This window comes from Typopeltis vanoorti, chromosome 7, assembly GCF_054136105.1.
Source record: "Typopeltis vanoorti isolate ZY-2024b chromosome 7, IOZ_Tvanoo_1.0, whole genome shotgun sequence".
NCBI classification, from domain to species: Eukaryota; Metazoa; Arthropoda; class Arachnida; order Uropygi; family Thelyphonidae; genus Typopeltis; species Typopeltis vanoorti.
This window is the reverse complement of record NC_143555.1, coordinates 41,686,631-41,707,730: the sequence shown is the minus strand read 5'-3', so window position 1 is coordinate 41,707,730 and position 21,100 is coordinate 41,686,631. Positions and strand designations below refer to the sequence as shown.

Below are 21,100 nucleotides of genomic sequence, written 5' to 3'. Positions count from 1 at the left end.
TGATAGTTGTGACAACTATCACATTAATATCAAATTATTCCAAAACACTGAACACAGAAAGATGAAATTCTGCACATCAATAGGTATATATATATATATATATATATATATATATATATAAATACACACACACTATTATTATTTGATATCTCCAGGGAGGACACTTGCTCTACAACTCTGTCTCCATCATTCAATCACCAACTGACCACAACTACACCAACCACCACTGGTATTTCCACAGACAATCACAAACATCCATGCCCATGGCAGGATTCGAACCCGCAACCTTTTGGCTGAAGAATGGATATGCTATCCATTCGGCCAACAATATACGAGGGTTGTTTGAAAAGCTTGGTAAAAAAAATAAGTTAAACACATTTTTTTGGAAAAAATCACCTTTATTTCTCAACATAGAGGGCTACACATTTGGTCCAGCGAGTTTCAAAGTTTTTTATCCCATCTAAAAAGTAGAATTTGTCAAATTGTGCAAAATAGTCATTGACAGCATTGATAACATCCTCACAGCATTTTGAAGTGTAATTTTTCATATCTCAACAATCTCAAGCACTTTCATTCGATGGTCCTTCATAATATACCAAGAACTGCATCTAACTCAGCTTTGATCTGTGCGGCCGTCCAATTCTTCAAATAAAAGTGTTTTATCACTGCATGAAACTTGTTTTTCTCCATTTTTATGAAAAATGCAAACATGGTCATTTTAAATGCTTGCCAAACGAGAACTACGCATCGCATGTGGCTAAAATTTTGCCAGGGTTCATGAAAAAGATAATACATGCCGATACTGGTATGAATGAATGAATTGTGTTGTCATCTATTGAAAATTTACCAAACTTTTCAAACAACCCTCGTATATAATATATATTTATTTTATATATATCTATATATATAGAAAATGAAGAAACATTTAAAATTTTCAGCTGTTCGTGTATCTCTATGGCAAAAATCTTGTAATCTCTAGGCTGAATTATGGGTCTATATATAAAGTATATATAGACCAGTTGATAATTTCTCTCACATTACATCAGATATCATGGTTTGCTTCAATAAATTTATTGTGTTAGATGAAATAATTTTCTTCAAATAATTGAAGAGTGAATTTCCTGTGGTCATATATAGAGTATAAAAAAAATGTGAGACTAGGTCAATAAACTTTCATTATTCAAAAGTTATTTTTTAAGTGGTGTGCTGGCTGTAACATACATCTCTAGTCTTCTGTCATTCTTGAAAATATCAATTTTTAAAATGCTCCTCTGCTGTACACCTCTATGTGCTTCATGTCAAGTAAGTTCCTTTCATGACATTTTTGGGTTTTGAAACAAAAACAAGTTTGATTTAAAAATCCTCCATAAACGTTTGAGCCACATGAGCAAGCACAATAGTGATGAAACATGACTTAACATTTTTTCAAGATTCAATAAGTTTCAGTTGCAGTTTTATTAGATGTGACCAAATGTTTGATGTTAATGCACTGTTCCAGATTTCTATTACATTTTACTGCAAGAACGTTAAAACATCTTATGCAAATTGGCATAACCTTTTATGTATGTTTATGAACATGCATAAAATTCTAATTCATTAACAAAATAGTACTGAGCGTGAAACAATACACATGTCGCGGATACATGACTTGTTGAGAAACATTTTGTAGTTGGCGCTGAAGTTTATTTCATGTGTGTTTAGTGATCTGATTAAGGTCTTCCATATATCAGGTAGGATTAAACCTTGATTCCTGTTGAGGTTTTTTGTGGAACAGGCGACTGTAGCTGCTTCTTTGAAGGTTCTGGAACGGTAGTTTTCTTCTATATAAGGCATATAACTTTTATTCCATTCATTAATGTGGTTGGTTGTAGAGAAGTGGGAAGAAAGGCCAGATATATCTTGTCTATTATTTCTTACATAACCGATGTGTTCTCTTCGTCTCATTTCGAAGCTTCTAGACGTCTGACCAATGTAAGACCACAGGAACAAGAAATGTTGTAAACTCCAGCATGTAGAGAGGATGGAAGATCCTGCCTGATATATGGAAGACCTTAATCAGATCACTAAACACACATGAAATGAATTTCAGCGCCAACTACAAACTGTTTCTCAACAAGTAAATCATGTATCCGTGACACATGTATTGTTTCACGCTCAGTACTATTTTGTTAATGAATTAGAATTGTCAGTTAACATCTTGCTTGTAATTTACTTTGCCTATCTTATTTGTACCCTGAAGATGCCAACAGCAATAGCTGGCGAAACTAGTTGGTTATTAAATAGTTTATTAACACTTGACCAATACTTCTAAATAAGAGCTAGTTATTCATTAATCTGTGGTCGAGAATTATAACAATTTCAATAAAAGTACTTGTTTTTCTTGCCTCTGCAGTATGGTGGCTGTTGGGGAGGGCATGTTGTTTACTGCTGCAAGCGAGTTACTATTGCCCAACGTGAACATACTTAAGCTTTTTTTCATGTGCAAGGTATAAAGGATGTGAAACTTTTTAATTTCTTTTTTCGAAAAGTAAAATCAGGGGTGTGAGTTATATGCAAGGGCGAGTTAGATTCGAGTAAGTATGGTATTTCAACCATGGATAAGTAGATTGGTACACCTTCTTTAAACAGAAAAATAGCTTGGATGACAGTGATAATACAAAACAAGTTTGTAATGACAGTTCGTGTGTAGTTTCTGAAGAGAAAAAGGTCTGTAACAAATTCACAGAAACATAGAATTCCCATCAGTTGCAATGCGATAATATTAATACGCTGAACGAAAGGAAAGATTTGCTGACTTGCTGGACACTTGACCAGTGGATAGAATTCAAATGTAAATACAATTGGTTATTTTGTAGGAACATTTTTCTGTTTTGTGACTTTTCTTCCTTTACAGTAATTATGCCAATTATTGTTATTATTCAACAATTGTTTACAGTTTTGAATGTGTATACATAAAGTCAATATCAACAGTCGCCTGATTATGAATACGTGATGAAAAGGACAGGAAGGTTTGGAGCTTCCCCAGATAGCATTCAAAGGTAAATACAATTGGGGCCCTATACAAAATATTATTTTGTATAGGGCCCCGGAACTTATTTGTTTAGAATTTAACCACTGTACTTGTATATTGATTTGTATATATCAGCTTCTATATACAAGTAGCCTAGTATATATGGTAGTTAACATTCAAATAACAGCATGCTGAAATCTAATCCATCTGTTTAAATTAGTGAAACAAAAATGGATACTTTTTACTTTGACCAAATTCTGTAATTAATCACACCAGAAGATATGCCTCAGTTTAGTATGAGAGTTTGCATTCTCACTATCTTCTATCAAATGTTTTCTTCTATATCAATCTGTTATTTTGTCAAGTCTCTAATACAGTCAACACTCACTACAGCTAGGAAATTATAATGACCTCATTCATTGTAACAAACAATGGGAAAATATCAATCAAAGCCTCATATGCATAACATGCTTCTAAATGCAATTTACTCTAACAAACATCTACTACCGTATAATGAACTGTTACTGCAATCCCAATGAGTTTTCTAAAAGAAAAACTGCATATATTGTCAGATCTTAATTGCAGTCTTTTTTCCAACATCAAACATCTATTTTGCTAAACTTTTCATCCCATTCTTTTAAGCGACCATAGCATATTATATTAACCCACATAGCTTACATTGCGTCTTTCTCAATGTCTTTCTATTTATGGTATACAGCTTCAAGTATTCTCCCCCCCCCCTTCATTTCTATGTCTAACTCAACTTCCAATGCATAATTTAAAATAGGTTTGAACACTGTCTTGCATACTGCTAGTTTTGGGTTTGAGACAATTTCTCTTCTATTTAATGTAAATTTATTCCATTGGCCACTAATGGACAAGTGTTACACAATTCATAGCTACTTTGTCAACCCTGCCTTCTTATATTATGGATTGTTTTAAAAAAACAGAACTAGCATATTCAGTAAGCATTCCTGCTGCAAAAGGATATCTTCCTACATAGTGAAAATGCCAACCATATCCATTGGGTGGTAGATGACTTTCATTTCCCAATGAAACACCACCCAGCATATCGTCGGAAAGAGCAAATGGCATCTCAATAGAGAAGGTTCTGGTTTCTACTTGCTTCCTTTCTTTGCCATGCAATATGAATGAAACTCTTCTGGGTCCCAAACTTCCTCCATTATGGAAGTATACATGGTTTTACAGCCTCAGATAGCATACATGGAACCAAACCTGATGGTAACAAGTCAGGAGGCTTCCCAATCAGCTGGCACACAATCCCACTGCAGCATACTCTGTGGGATCATGACTGGAGGGAATAGAAATCTCAGTAGTGGTATGTGAAAGTCTCGTTAACCACATTATGGCAAGGAGACTGGATATACTCTTGGACATCATGCTTCCATAGACTGTCTGTAGAGGCAACATGTCAAAGAGTATCTCCTCTCACTGCATGTCACTACTCCTCTCAACTATTCCGAAATCAAACACTGAAAAGTAAAATAAACAATGATTTTGTTACCATAATTCAAAAAAAACACTCATAAACTCCAACAAAAATCATATCAAACAAAATATCTTAACCAAAAACTATAAAAAAAATCCTAACAAAACAAAAAAAATTCTGAATCCAGTTTACCAATATTCATGGCATAGATGGCAACATACATTATGCACATCACTTAGATAGCCAGACCATACTTTTTTTTTTTTTTTGAAAACCCAAATTTCATCTACAACAACCATAGTCTACCTTAACTGTCCAAATTACACCCTGTCTTCCAATACCCTTTTGCTACAAAGGTTGCACTTGCACCTTTGTGAGATTTAATGACTTGTCTGAGAATGTCAGGGAGGGGGGGGGATTAGCTGTGTTCTCCTACCAGGATCTTGACTGACTAGCCATCAGTCATGCTTGTAGCATGTTGAGCACAGTTAAGCCCAGGATGAATTTCCCTGGTGGGCTGACAACCTACAACACAGTCAAAAACCCTGATGGAACTGATATAGATGGCAGTGCCAATATTTCGGTGAAATCCGGAGGGCCATACCCAATAAGTCTTAGTATCATGCTTCCATGTGGACCCCCCCCCCCCCCGGGAAACATGGTGTTGTAATGAGCCATGGCAAAGTTGATACTGAGCAAAGAGCTGGCAGAAAGCTATAAAATGCACCTCCCAAGACATGTGGCCAGCATGGGAGATTAGGCCACAACCCCTCCATTACAATGTCAAGAAGAAGAAGAAAGGCCGTAAACCCCATGGCCAAACACTGGATGTGACTAAATTTCCCTAACTATATTACTACTCTGATCGAAACCATTTATGGAGACCAGAGCATGATGCAGTGGGGAAGCTTTCCCAAATAATAAGCAATACTGGAATAGCCCAAAGAATTCATAAATATAATAGTAATCAATACAATCCTCTTTTCCTCTATATAGGAACATTTAATTGTCGAACACTTAAAGAAGAGGAAGATCTTACCATCTTACAGCAAAACTAAAACATATTAAATGGGACATCATAGGTTTAAGTGAAATTCGCAAGCAGGATGAACATTTATTAAAACTAAAAAATGGAGACTACTACTTATGCTATTATGGGAAAACTAAAGGACAATACAAAGTTAGATTTCTAATTAAGAAAACAATTACACACCTCATAGAAAAATTTAATTATACAGATGAAAGAATAATAGAAATTACACTTAAAATAAACTCTAAACTTAAAATCAGAATCATCTAAATATATGCTCCCACCTCATCCCACACTGATGAAGAGATAGAAGCATTTTATGACTCATTGCAGCACACTCTTGACAAAAAAAGAAATAGCAATCAAAACTTTACTATAGTAACAGGTGATTTTAATGCCAAAATTTTAATGCCCATTCACCAAATAGACACAATAGGACCATACATATATGGTAAAAGCAACAACTCAGGAATGCCTCTTACAGAATTCTCTATCAGTAACAAGCTTTATATTATGAATACATTTTTTGAGAAAGCCCTCAAAAGAAAATGGACATGTACACACAGAGAAATTAAAAGTGAAATAGATTATATACTGTGTAATAATAAAGAAATAGTTCAAGATACCTAAGTACTAATACTAAATCAAAAACTAGACTTAATAAATATATTTGAAGAAGAAGACATAAATAAAATAAGCAAAAACCTAACGGAAGTAATAATCTCAACAGCCAATGAATTCAAAAGCAACAAACAACAAAAAGACCATAAACTTTCAGAGGAACCTCACAGCTACTAAAAAAGAGACAAAATATGAAACAAGACAAACACTTAATTTCTAAAATAGAATATGCAGAACTATGCAAAACAATAAGGAAAAAGATGAGAAATGAAATAAGATCTTTTTACACTAAAAAAATAAAAGAAACAATTGAAAACAATAAAAATATGAAAATACTAAGAAAACATTTATCAGTTGGCAAAAGTGAAATAACTAATAAAAGATAAGAATGGAACTACAATAAGGAACGAAGAACAAATCCTAAGCAGACTACAAGAATTTTATAAAGAAGTGATCCTTCAATAGATAAATCAAATATAAATAACTCTTCTCCATCGCACATGGAATTCATCCCCCCATTCACTTCAGATGAAATAAAACAAGCATTAAAACAAATGAAAAATGTCCTGGTGAAGACCTAATTCACATAGAAGTAATTAAATGGGGAGGAAACAATATAATTCACCATGTTGCAAACTTACTAAATCTATGCACAGAAGAGGGGAAGATACCAGAAAATTGGAAAAAAATGCTACTCTGATACTGTTATTTAAAAAAGAGGACAAAGGAGACATAAAGAACTATAGACCAATTAGTATTCTCTCTCTCTAGCCTGTACAAAATCCTCACAAAAGTAATAACAAACAGGTTAAACCCCCTCCCCGCCTTCTTCTAGACTCAAATCAACCAGGTAGAACAAGCAGGATTCCATGAAGGTTTTAACACAATTGATTATATTCATGCAGTAAAACAAATAATAGAAAAGCAGAAGAAAACCAATTGCCTCTCTGTTTAGCCTTCATTGATTATGAAAAAGCATTTGATTCCATCAAAACTAATGCAATAACCAAAGCACTCCAGAATCAGGGAGTTCCTGGGGAATATATGGACTTCCTCCAGGCAATATACCACACTGCAACAGCAACAATCCAACTTCACATGAGTAGCAATAAAATATCAATTGAAAAAGGTGTCTGAGAAGGAGACTATCACCCAAAATCTTTACAGCAGTCCTTCAAGAAATATTTAATAATATAAGCTGGACAAACCTTGGCATAAAAATTAATAACAGAAACTGAACACACCTAAGATATGCAGATGATATCATAATTTTTGGAAACACTCCAGAAGATCTATATCATGAAAGCAGAAAAGTCGGTTTAAAAATAAACAGAGAATAAAACTAAAATCATGTTTAATCATTTTGTAACACCAAAAAACATAATAATAGTAAACAATTTCTTGGAAAGAGTCTCTCTTCATATACATACTTAGGTCATCTCATTGATCTAAACTGTGGACTCCAAAAGGAAATAAATAGAGAGTTTAATTTGGAGTGCATTCCGAAAATTGAAAAGCATTTTTCGAAACAATGATGTCCCACTCTGTTTAAAAAGGAAGACATTTAACCAGTGTATACTTCCAGTCATCTCATATGGTTGTGAAACTTGGTCGCTAACAAAAGCACTGGCAAATAAATTAACAACTCAAAGAAAAATGAAACGGTTGATGCTAGGCATCACATTAAAAGATAAGCGAAACACCTGGATAAGACTCAGACTCACATCACTGACATCACTCTTCACCATAAGTGACTAAAATGGAAATGGGCCGGACATCTATCCAGAAGAGAAGATGAGCGATGGACCACCATACTAACGAACTGGATTCCAAAAGAAGGGAAATGAGGACTGGGATGTCCTAAAAGGTGGTGGAGTGATGAATTATCAAATTTTGTTGGGGAAAATTGGTCAACCATTGCCAAGAACAGAGAAAGGTGGAAAGAACTGGAGGAGACCTTCGTCCAGCAGTGGACAGAAAATGGCTGAAAAGAAGAAGTAGAAGTCAGAGAATATCAAAGGAGACTAAAATACCCTGCTTTTGACTTCTTCTTACTTGGTTATTTTACCCCACTCAGTTATGTTCATCAACTGTATTTACCACTCTCCAAACTCTGAAAACCACTAACATCTTCAACTTCTTATTCTTTAACCAAGATGTTCTGCAATCCAATTACCAAATGTATTTTAGAAACAAATATATGTAGCATAATAGAAGAAAATTCGCACATACCTTTTCTTAGATGTTGTTGCCTGTCTTCTTTCTGTGATGTGCATACTTCTGTTATGGTGTTAAAAGGAGAAGGGAAGTGTGTGTGGAGGGAGGGGGGGGGGGTAAGCAATGTGGGAGAATTAATTTGAAAAAAAAAACAGGGATTTTCTATATAATATATACATATATTATTTTTAAAGGTGGGCAGAGCACTTTTTTTTGTAGGGCAGGAAAATGATGAAAAAGGGGTCTGAAAATAGAAACTGTTTTTTTTGAGTAAGGGTTTATGGGAAAAGGGGATCAGGAAGAGGTTTAACAGGGTGCGAGCCTTTCGACTGTGTGTGTGTGTCGTCGTCTGAACTCACGGAGGAAGTGGATGAGGTCATGTTGGCTTGGTGAAAAAAAAACCTAGCTGCCAACATCCAGCTTTGCTTATTCTATTATCTATTTCCATATTTCATTTGACATCTTTACTAAAAATTGTATCTATATAGTTGAAATATTTTATTTTATAAATTAACCAATGAAGAATGTATTTAATGTTTTTTTTATGTCTTGTCCATTTTTATATATTTTGTATCTTTATTACTAATTTTCATAGAGAATTTATTGCAGCAATTATTATATTCAAGAAGTTCCTGAAGATGTGCACCCAATTTATTTAGCAGTGCAATATCATATATATAAAGTAAAGAGCCAAATTTAATACCACTTCATAATGTGATGAATGACAGTTGAGATAACATGAACCTATGCCTTGCACCTGAGTTTATGTGCCTTCTTGTACATATTATTTCTAACTGCTTATCTATGCTTAAGTATAAAAGCTCTGTCCCATTTATATATAAAAAAATTATAGCATTTTGAACTTTTCTTGGCATCTTATCATATATCTTTTCTAAATCTATAATAATTAAATATATGACTTTTATTATATTTCAATGATTTCTCAATTGTTTCTCATAAGTAAAAAATGTGATCCACACTACCTGTGAGCATGTTGAGGCCCACACTTGGACTCTGGGAATCCCTTGTGTGGAAATTATGTGCATAAGTTCTTAACCTCTGCATGCAGAGCTACATTTACTCTAAGTTTCCTGCACTAACTCTAACATGAAATATAACCAAACAAATTTTACATCATTGTGATGTAAAAAAAATACTTCCTTAAAAAAAATTAAAAAATCACAGAAAATCAAGGAAAATACAACAGAATCCCCCCAAAAAAACAAAATAACATTTATTCATCCAATATAAAAACATTTCTATATCCATTTAACCAACATATGGGACATCAATATAATTTGATGTTTGCAATAGGTAATATATTACCACTTTTACAGGCATCAAAACCAATCTGATATTCCTAACTAAACTCAACTAGCATCCTCTGTGACTACAATTCAACTCAATAAATTAAAGATGCCAAGAAATTATATTCTTGGTTTAATCCTTTATCCAAGTGTAAGTAAACAAAGTTTGCACATGAAGTAACTCATGACTGGGCAACTCGTATATAGAGGCTAATGACTTCACATCACATTGCATGTCCCATAATGCAACATGTATCCTTACGAACATGCATCCTTAGTCCACCTCAGCTATCCCAATTATATCTTGCCTGATGCATTCTGCAAAAAAGGGAGGAATAAGCACTTTTGTAAAATCAGCAAGCTATCACTGCTTGGCAAAGGCTACCAAAATTCTGAATTCTTGCTAATTGATCTGCTCTGGCTCAAGATTTCTTTACTTCACTTTATAGTTTTCATTTGCTGCTCTCCTAATTCAGACCAGTATGCTGCCCTTTTTTGACTGCTTAGTTACAAAAGCTGATTTCATATGATCTAGTTACCAAAATTATGAGATTATCTTTCCATAAGATTAGTGTTCATAATTAGCTTCCCTTATCTAATATCACATATTAAGCTGAATAAGAAGCCAACTATTACTATCAGTCATTATTTAACACAAACATTTAACTTACCAACCACGATACCTGACAATCCTCATAATTTCTCTCAGAACCTTTCCTTTAAAGCTTTTCCTCCAAATATGCTATAGATGTTTGCTCTTTACATTTCTTTTTCTAGAAATCGATCTCCTCTCACTTTCATACCCCATGGAACTGCAATAGTGCCAACTGGGACATAACCTCTGTGATTTCTATGCCATTTTCATCATCATATTACTGTTTCTGCTCTCCTGATACTTGCTCTAAACTCAACAAAAATAATCCTTACTGGAATGAAGGCCTTCATTCCCCACCTCACAGAAACCCTTGACTTCTATCATAACACTAGTTCTCTAATAACTGTGCCGCTGCCGTTCATGATAAAAATACAGCATATATTTAATGGCACAAGTCAAAAACTTCAACTTCTCAATCAGTTTATAATATAGCCTGAAACAAGTGGCAGTTGAGCCTTCCTGGTACCTTATTAAGGCTGTGGCACATAACTTCTGTCCTTCCTTCCTTCTACCTCTCACAAATCCTGATATGTAACACTGGTCAAAGCTAAGGCAGATCTCTTGGCATAAGTCTTTTCTTTCAACTCTTGTTTAGATGACTAAGGCAAATCACTACATGCAGTGAGTACTACTCACTGCATACTTCCTCTGATCTTTTGACAGAAGGGCATCAGAAAAATCATTATTAGTCTTGATACTAATAAGTCTCCTGGTCCAGGCAATATCCCTCAAGCTGTGCTTCAGAATTAACACCTTTTCTGTATTGCCTATATGAGCTATCATATGCATCTGGAATCTACTCAACGGTATGGAGGCAAGCCTTTATCCCACTTCTACACTGCCTGGAGAATCTCTAAGATGTAGAATGAAACCCATCCCATTTTCATTCTAGAGCAGACCTCCTAACTAACCTTACTCACCTCTGGATACAGGCCATGGAAAGATCCGAAGAAATCTATGTGGCTGCTCTTGACATCTGATTGTCTGGCATTGAGGCCTTCAACAAGCTATCATCTTATAGAATCTCTCTCTCTATTTGTGATTTACCAATTTTGTGATACCTGCTTCCTCTCTCTGGTTGTTCATTTCATGTCATGGTAGACATATTCTTCTCATCAGATTTATCAATGCTGGAGTACCCCACAATTCTGTACTTTCATCCACACTCTTACTCCTTTACATTAATAACTGCATCTCTCTCTATGACTTAATATCCTATTCATACTTTTGCTGATGACAGTACTCTCCATTCCTCTTCAAGTACTACAACGTTTTTCAAATGAAGAGGAATGGAGAGAACTATCAGGGGTCAAAGCTGTATAACTAAGAAGAGACCTCCAGGGATTCTGACCTAATGTCCAATCCTCACCTTCTCGTGGTGCACCCATTTAGGTATCTACCTGGATACTGAACGATTGAGGATGGGCTGGCAATTTGGAATTTAGCCGACCAAATTGTATTCTTATTGGCTTAAACCAAAACATAAATAATGGTACAACATAACAGAATTTCATGCCGGCTTGGGCGTTGCCCGGTTAAAGTCACCCCAGTTGTTTTAGCCAGGGAAACAGGGCAAACAGCGAAAAGTCAGCTACTGGAACAAATCTGAAAACAAACCCCAACTCAACATCACCAGAGTTAAATATTGGTACTATCAACATAAGAAGCCTGAATGGCAAAGAAATAGAGTTAGCTAAGGCATTAAATAAGTACCAGATCGACATAATAGGGGTGACTGAAACAAAAAGAGACAAAAACCAGTGAGATCTTTCTGAGCAATAAATACAAAATGTTATATTCAGGCAATGACAATCAAGGAAAAGAAGGAGCAACCATAGTATTCAACACTAAATATGAAGCTAATCTTGAATGGCAAGCAGTCTCAAGCAGAGTGATGTGGACAAATAGCAAAACGAGGGAACTGGACAATGAGACGTTTTTGTGCCTATGCTCCCACAGAAGGTTATACTAAGGTAGAAGGGGAGAAATTTTTTGAGGCTTTAGAGAAAGTTGGTCCTTGTTGCAGATCTAAATAGTAGAGTAGGAAATGACTGTCAGACATACAAAAATATTTTGAGAAAATTTGGAGAAAAGAGCAAAGCTAATAATAATGGCAAATACCTTTTGGATTTCTGCTCAGGACATGGACTGCTTATTACTAACACCATGTTCCAACATAAAAATGTGCACAAATTTGCATGGAGAGAAGAGGCAAGGAATAAGAAAAATCTCATTAAATATGTTATTATCGATAGTGATGTTTTCTAACTGGTGCAGGACACCAGAGTATACAGAGGATTTGAAATTGGATAATCACTATTTAGTCTTGATCAGGATAAAATTGAATTTCATTTTGAAAAGAAGAACATTTAAGGTTTTAAAGTGAATAAAAGTTGAGCAACTCTCAGATGTGAACTGCAGATTAAAATATACAAAGATTATTGAAGAAAAAATGAAAGAATTTGAGAACAGGAACCAAACCTTGGAGATTCAGTGGTAACCTCGAAGAATACCCTGACTGATTCAGCCAGAGAGGCATGTGGTGAGGTTGTCTGCAAGGACAGAAAAATCAGGACTCCATGGTGGACACAGGAAGTTAAAGAGGCAGCGAAGAAAAAGAAGAAAGCATATCAAAAGTTCCTGGCAAATAGGTCAGCTTGTGCTCTTAGAGAATACAGAGACAAATGTAAGAAAACTAAACACTGTCTAAAACTAGCTAAACAAAAGTCAAAAGACTTTGGTAAGAACATAGAAAATAAATATCAAGAAGGTGGCAAGATATTCTGGAGGTTGTTGAAGAAGCTTAGGAATGGAGGAAAGAGTGCTGTAAAAGGAGTCAGAGATGATAAAGGTGACATGAAAATGGGAGAAAAAGATATCCTTGAAGTATGGAGTAATTACTTTGAAAAAATGCTGAATGAAACAAGAAGTGATGACAACACAGTCGGGAATACATATCCATAGTAGAAAAATCCATCAAAAGTCTGAAATGTGGAAAGGCAGCCGGAGTAGATGATATTCAACCAGTATGGATGTATAAAAGTCTTACAGTGGTTGCACTGCATAGTTCAGAAGGCCTGGACAGAGGGATGAATTCCCAATGATTGGAGTAGAGCTTTCAGAGTACCCAAGTATAAAAAGGGAAATAAAACAATGTGAGAATTACAGAGGTATTTCTCTACTGAGTATTCATGGTAAGATATATGCAAGTATACTTGAGAAACGGTTGAGAAGGATTGTGGAAGAGAAGCTTAGCGAAGAACAAGCTGGATTCAGGTCAAATAGAGGCTGTCAGGATCAGATTTTCACTTTACGAAAATAGTTGAGAAATCATGGGAATATAACAATATGGTGGTTATATGGTGTCAATGGGGCATTATATTAAGCATTACTTAGTCTTTATTTGAGTTGTAAGTCAGCAGTTAGAATTAAAGGAAGTACAGGAAGGTGTTTAATGTTAAATCTGATGTCAGACAAGGATGTACATGATCTATACGGAAACACATTATGAAGGAAAGTGGTAGTAAACCTGATATCAAAATTGGAGTTGTTAATCTCAGCTTTTTTTTTTTTTATGTGGATGATGTTATACTTCTAAATAAATCCGCTACAAGTCTGCAAGATTCTCTGACTAAAGTGAATAACTGTTGTAACAGATTTGGTATGAAGGTCAGCAGTAACAAGACAAAGACAATGAAAATATGCAGAAGCATTGAAAATATCAACTGCATTGTGAATGGAGAACCTATAGAATAAGTGAAACATTTCAGCTACTTAAGTATGATTTTTAGTGAAGATGGTAAATTAAATATGGAAATAGACAACAGAATCAACAAAGCTGGTATGGTACCAAGTCAACTGAATAAATTTATATGTAATAAGAGAGAAATTAGTCAAATTTAGATGTATATAAGACAGTGTTCAATCCAATTTTAACTTATGGATCTGAGAGCTGGGTTAGAATAAAAACACTTGATCTCCTAATCTTTCTCAGGATCACCTGAGAAAGATTAGGGGCAGGAACAGATGGCATCAATGGCAATATCATATTAAAAACGAGAATATTAGGAAAGAACGTGACATTGTCAGCATCCAGGAATGCATTAGCAGAGCTAATCTCAGGTGGTATGGTCACTTAAACAGAATGGGAGTGGAAAGATTAGCAAAACAAGTGTCCTCTACCAGGTTGGCAGCAAAAAGACCCAGAGGAAGACCAAGATATAGGTGGATTGATATGGTAATAAGTGCCTTAGAAGATAGAAATATAAGATCTGATAATGTTGGAGTCTTGACAGATAACAGAATGATTTGGAAGAAAATTGCAGATAGGAAGTTAGTAATGATATAAATTTTTCATATAGTACTATCATATTCTTTACATACTCCTTGAGAATATATATCAGGAATTTGATAATGATGATATACAGGGTGTTCGGGATAAATTTGACAGTTTCGTAAGGAAAAAGAAAATCTTCTTTGTATCTATTAAATTTAATGAATTGACAAAAAAACATTACAGGCAGAGTTAATTACAATACTATCAACAAGATTTACTCAAAATAACCACCATTAGCATCGATCACAGCTTCAATTCTGCTTCGGAACCTCGAACAAGCTGATGCTACAGTCTCCCTGGGAAGGGCCGCAAAAACTGTTTTAATTTTATCCATTAACTGGGCTTTTGTATTACTGGAAGTGCGATTGGTGTCTTTTTCAACTGCGCCCCATACAAAATAATCCATGGGGTTAAGGTCTGGGGAGTTTGGAGGCCAAACATTTGGACTGGTGAAGTCGTAGAAATTTTCAGACAACCATTTTTGACTTTTCCCAGAGGTGTGGCAAGGGGCCGAATCCTGCTGCCATACATACGGCCTACCATTGGCTACCCTTGTTATCCAGGGCTTGACTACAGTTAGCAACTCCACGAACAAAGCCCGAATTCCAATGTCAGGGTTCTTCAACACCTGTTCCTGCAGATTTGCGAGGAATTCTGCTGTACGAACGCAATCAGATCGTCTGCTAGGGATCTTTCTTCTTGCTACATCCTCGTAGTCACCATTGCAAGTCTCTAGTTCATGCCTGATTGTTTTTACTGTATTCAGGGAGCATTGGGCAGCAGTCGTAATATCCTTATTTTGATGGCGGGCACGAATCATCATGATACAAGTTATTCTTTTCCATGATTCAGGTGGGTTCCAGCTATCCATCCTTTCTGACATCTTGTATATGAATGAAGAAGGGTCCAAACTTTTAAATGAAGAGAAGTGTGTGTTAATACATGTAACTTACGGAAAAATATAATTAATTATAAATATGTCAAATTTATCCCGAACACCCTGTATATATATATATATATATATATATATATATATATATATATATAATTAATAAAAACATAGAAAAAATAATTAGCCTAGTCACAATACTAATGAATACAGGTTTACAAAACTTTCATGAGTGGGAACCACATAAAAAAAATGAATTTTCTTAAAGACATCCGACAGAATTACTTATCAACAATCCCACATTAAAGTAATACAAACCTGTGTGGTTTGTGCTAGTGAGTCTTGCAAATTTCCTGTAATGCTTCTTAAGAAACGGCCATATATCACTGCTATAACAGCAACAGGAGGAACTACAGAGAGGCCCACAAATGTTAACTGGGGTGAAGCATACACCTAGGAAAAGGAATTAAATTTCAAAAATGTTAAAAAAAAACTGAATTTCTTTTGACATTATCAAGACTCATGAATTTCACTTTTTTTTTTACCCTTTAGAGACACTTGTGACATTATGATTATGAATTATAGACACGTTTACACAAGAATATTTTAATATTTGCCAAATATTTCAGTCTAAAAATAACAGACTATCTTATCAAAAATATGGGAAAGTTTAATCAGGATAACACATTTTTTTTTAAATTGAGACTTTTAATTCCTACATTAGGCTAATGTTATTAATAAATTAAAATTATATGAAATTGTAAATTAATACCTATAATTTAATTATCACTCTGATGAAATGTTTCCTCTCTTTAATACTCAGCAATGTAATATCATGCAGCTTTCTACTTTTGAATGATCAATTGTTGGTATTCCACCTTGTTAAAAACTGTTCCTAATGTAGCCACTGAAGATATTTTCAGACTGAAATATTTGGCAAATATTAAAATATTCTTGTGTAAACGTATCTATAATTCATGAATTTCACTTATCACATAAATAAGAGTGATGCAATTCTGACTTACAATAAAAGTATTTTGAATTAGTTCTATTAATGAGATAATCAATACTTATACAATAACATAAAATTATTCTGCCCTCACTGTGCATTATTACATTATAATTTATGTAATATTGTATTATCATATCTGGTAACTTCCAATATCTTGATCATTTTCCAATTTCTATTGCAAATAAGACAGTCACCTGTGACAACATCATGTGTTCAGCTGGTAAAGGTGAGTGGCTTGTAGTGCAAACCAGAATGTCTGGTTATAATACCAGTTATATTACAGTTTCATTTTTAATATAAAGTTTGTAAGCTAATTTACATCTTGCATACAAATTGCAATTTTACTCCAACACTTTTGTACTATAGTAAAGCAGGATCTTATCTTCTCCTTAAGTCTCTATGGCATATCACAGACAAGTAACATTGCTTCACAGAAACCTAATTAAAGCTATGATAGTGAAGTTAATACATATTACGCTATGTGTATTCTCTGGCCAGTTTGTCCATCTTGTGGAATGAAAACTCAAGTTTCTGGGAGGAAAAATTCTGCAATATCCATGCAAAAAGCCCTTACAATGATTCTTTACATCCTGGACAAGATTTGATTAGCAACCATAGGGCATCATTACAGACTAAGTATAGAGGCTCACTGTAAAACTGGTAGTAACCTAAAAATGATCTTCAGATATCCAATGATATATACTATTATACTTCAATATACAGGATGCTCATTTTGTTATATATTTACTTAAATAAAGAACCAAAAGGCTTCAGTTCAGTGATGCAAAATTATATAAATCAAGTAGATATTAAATCCAGCATTATTTCAAAGCCGAATGTAGAAACTATGAAAGCTTTGTAAAAAAAAGTTGACCAAACAGCTTACAGGAATACACTCGCTGGCATTCATGAGCTGCCCTAGCACGTGGACCACATAGAAGACATGAGCGCTTGCCCAAACGCCCATATATTTGCCTTTTAATGGTCCATTTTGATAAGGTTTCATTGGCCTGACAGCTGTTTCGAACTGGTTGATTCTCCTTAGAGGCTAGGCAGAAACCTTAAGAGAACAAAAATTCTCCTTCAGTACTAAGGGACTTGAAGTGTCGGAGAGGAGTATTTTTTTATAAGCTAACTCTCGGTCAGTGTGCAAAGTATTTACTAAAATAAAGAGCCAAAAGGCTCCAGTTCAGCAATACAAAATTATATAAATCAAGTGGATATTAAATCCAGCATTATTTCAAGTTCCTTAGTACTGAAGGCAATATTAATTGCATCAACCCATACAGATTTTAGTCTTCCAGTGAGTCTTTTCCCTGCCAAATTCCTTTTGCTATTTTTTTTCTCACACATTCTGTTTAACTGACCATACCACATTAAATTCATACCTGTGTTGCTAATGTTAGAAAGTTTCTTTCTATAATCTTTATTTTTAATATGATTCTGACAGTGACTGTTCACTTCCTTAATTGTCCTAGTTCTCATATCTGTGGTATCTACTCTTTGATTAAATTTGATTAAATTTGAGAAATGAGAAGTGTTTTTTTTTTTTTTTTTGATTTTGTGAAGGAAAACGGCATTGGTAAAACAAGTATGTCATTTTTGTGAAGAGACTAGTGTGGTCAGAAACAGTAGTATTATAACTGCTGCTCTGATCATAGTTTTGATGAAACCGTCTTGATGGGAGGGGTGGTAATGTGATACATGATGGATATAACTTCCAGTGCAGGTAGGTTTTCTGTAGATGTAAAAGGATACAGATCTGTTGCGTAGCTGGGTGACAAGCGTATCAAGCAAGAACAGACAGTTATTTTATTTTTCAATAGTGAAACAGATCTTCAAATGTTGGTTATTGAGGTGTGCTAGAAACATTTCCAACATATCCCAACACCCGAAGATCCATTTCATCATTGAAAAGGAAAATAGTAACCATCTTCCTTTCCTTGACACTAATTACCTGTCAGCTACCAAACAGAACATTATCCTTTTCAGTCTAACGAAAACCCACCCACACTGCCAGATATACCTGGAAGATATTAGATCTAGCATTATTTCAAAGTTGCAGACCTCAAGCTTGGCTCAGAGGAGAACCAACAACGGAAAGCATGTTGTCCACATAGCATAGCCACATTGTGGGTTTGAGAGTGCCAAAATTAGGGTTGTATTTTCAAACTGTTCCATGAAGAGACTGTTTCTAGGCTTCTTCCCTGCATGTAAAATAGCAGAGTTCATTGTAAATTTGAATAAGGCTGCTGTGTTAGGGGAAGCAGTCTGAAACAGTTCTGGAGTTTTTTTTTTAGATGTACATCAGTGAAAAGGGAGGCTATGTCAAAACCAACCATAATTTCAATATCTCTGAGGACCAGGTCTGACAAGCAAAACTTGAAGTGCCAGAATTTTTAATGTGGGAGGAAGTATAGCCTGAGAGAGAGAGCACTCTTGGACTGTTTGGCCACTTTATAAGTAGGAGAACCAATATTGTCCTTTATGGGTCTAAAGGGTGTGTTCTGTTTGTCTGTTTTAGATAATCCATAAATCCAAGAAGACCTAGAATTATAAAGTAAGTTTTTGAATAGTTTCAAGAGGCCAGGATCTAACTAATAATTTCTGGAGTGTTTTTTTTTTTTTTTTGGATAGAATCAGCATAAATTATTATATAATAGAAATCCTATTATCTGTGTGTGCATATACGTGTGTATGAGTGTAATATATGTGAATTATATATATCACAGAATATATATATGTATACATACACACACTGCTTGGAAAGCAGTCAACAGACACCATAGTGCAAGAAGAACCAAACAGCCATGATGCCCACCTTAATAAGATGTAGGATCTCCTTTTGCTGCAATGACTGCAGCAATCCTACAAGACATACTTTCCACAAGCATATAATAGCGATCAACTGGTTACTGACATAATAAGAGACAGCAGACAAAAGAAAACAGTTTTGTGTACCACAACTTCAGTTGCAAAGTTGGAAGATAAAATTTGAGAATTCACACATCATACATAAGGTGCATCCAGAGAGAAAGCTAGCAATACATTTTCACAGAAACTAGCATGAGAACTTATTTAACAGACCATGACAAATCCCATCAAATGCCCTACAGATATCAAGTGCATCCATTTGAGATTCCTCCGACTCTTTTCATTTTTCCCTGTTGACTGACAGCAGTAAAATCCATACAGGTGACTAATTATTAGTTAAGTTTAAAGAACAAAAGTGAAGGGGGGAAAAGCTCAACAATGATGCATCATATATCATGAAAATTATGAAACTGTTGATAGCCTTAGATGGTGTAGAGAACACTTTACAAATAATGTAACCTTATTATGAAGTACTACTAAACTTTCTATTGACAATTTTTCCAAATTGGTTTTCTTTGTTAAGACTCCAATATTGAAGACTTATTTTGGTCTTTTAAAGCCTTTGAACTGTTTCAAATCACCAAGATCTTGATCTTTTTCTTAACATTTCTTTGAAATCCTGACTTTGCTAACCTGTTTTGTTAACCTTTCTTCTCCCATTCTGTTTAAGTGACCTGAGATTAGCTCTGTTCATTCTTGAATGCTAACAATGTCAGTTTCTATCTTTCTTAATATATGTATTTTTAACATGAATGCTATTTCTACCATCTGTCCACTCCACTAATTTTTCTTGCAACTCTCTTATCCGTGGCCTAGTCTTTGATCAGATATTATTTCTGTCTCATATACTACTGTTTTGACTGATTTCTCTATTATTTCATATAAATTTATCAAATGCCTCCCTCTAACCATTCCAGCCTTGTTTATTCTAGTTTGGTTTCTATTTAATTTACCATCTTCGCTAAAAATTGTGCCTAAATCACTGAAATTGTCTTGCTTGTTCTGTAAGGTCTCCATTCAGAATGAGTTGAAATTTTCAATATTCCTATCTATTTTAAGTTACTGTTGATTTTCATGTTACATTTGTTATAGCAGTTATTCAGTTTAGTTAAGGCATCTCAAGACTTGCAGGGATTTATTCAGGAGTATAACAAACTGCATAACGTAAAGAGATGAGCTGAATATCTCCAGTTTTGATATCGGTTTAATGCTGCTTCATTCATAACGTGATCCATGTAGTTGGTGAAAAACAGTCGATTCCTATTAAAAATGTTTTTTTTTTTTTTTTTTTTTTTTTTTTTTACTTGGTTATACTATAAATTAAAGATGTTGATAAATTATATTCTTGGTTTAATCCTTTTTCCAAGGGTAAGCAAACAATCTTTGCAATTGGGCTACTTGTATATATAGATGCTAATGACTTCACATCAAATGCCTTAGTATCCCATAATGCCAAAGATATAACCTTTCAGTTGTGTATAATGCTATGCATTATGGGAAAAGCCCAGACTGGTTTTGACCTATAATGAGGTCAAATCTGGTCAGAAACATTGGCATGCTCTTCTATTTGCATTTCTATTTGTTAAATGAAGGCAATGACCACTGTTTGTTTCATTTAACAATAGTAATTATTCCAGATATTAAGATTTATATGCTCAGTTTTTATGTAATCATTTATCTCTGTTTCCTTTTACAATAC

At 34.5% G+C, this 21,100-nt stretch overlaps 1 protein-coding gene across 4 annotated transcripts in view; it reads right to left on the bottom strand.

The window, feature by feature from the left end:
* Nucleotides 1-21,100, bottom strand: part of LOC150104622 (ATP-binding cassette sub-family B member 10, mitochondrial-like) — a 222,744-nt gene that overhangs the window by 120,537 nt on the left and 81,107 nt on the right. For all 4 annotated transcript variants that reach the window (XM_090395227.1, XM_090395225.1, XM_090395228.1 and 1 more), the window contains one exon: nucleotides 15,834-15,968. In XM_090395227.1, coding sequence (XP_090251353.1) covers nucleotides 15,834-15,968 — 135 coding nt within the window. The remainder of the gene's footprint in view (nucleotides 1-15,833; nucleotides 15,969-21,100) is intronic.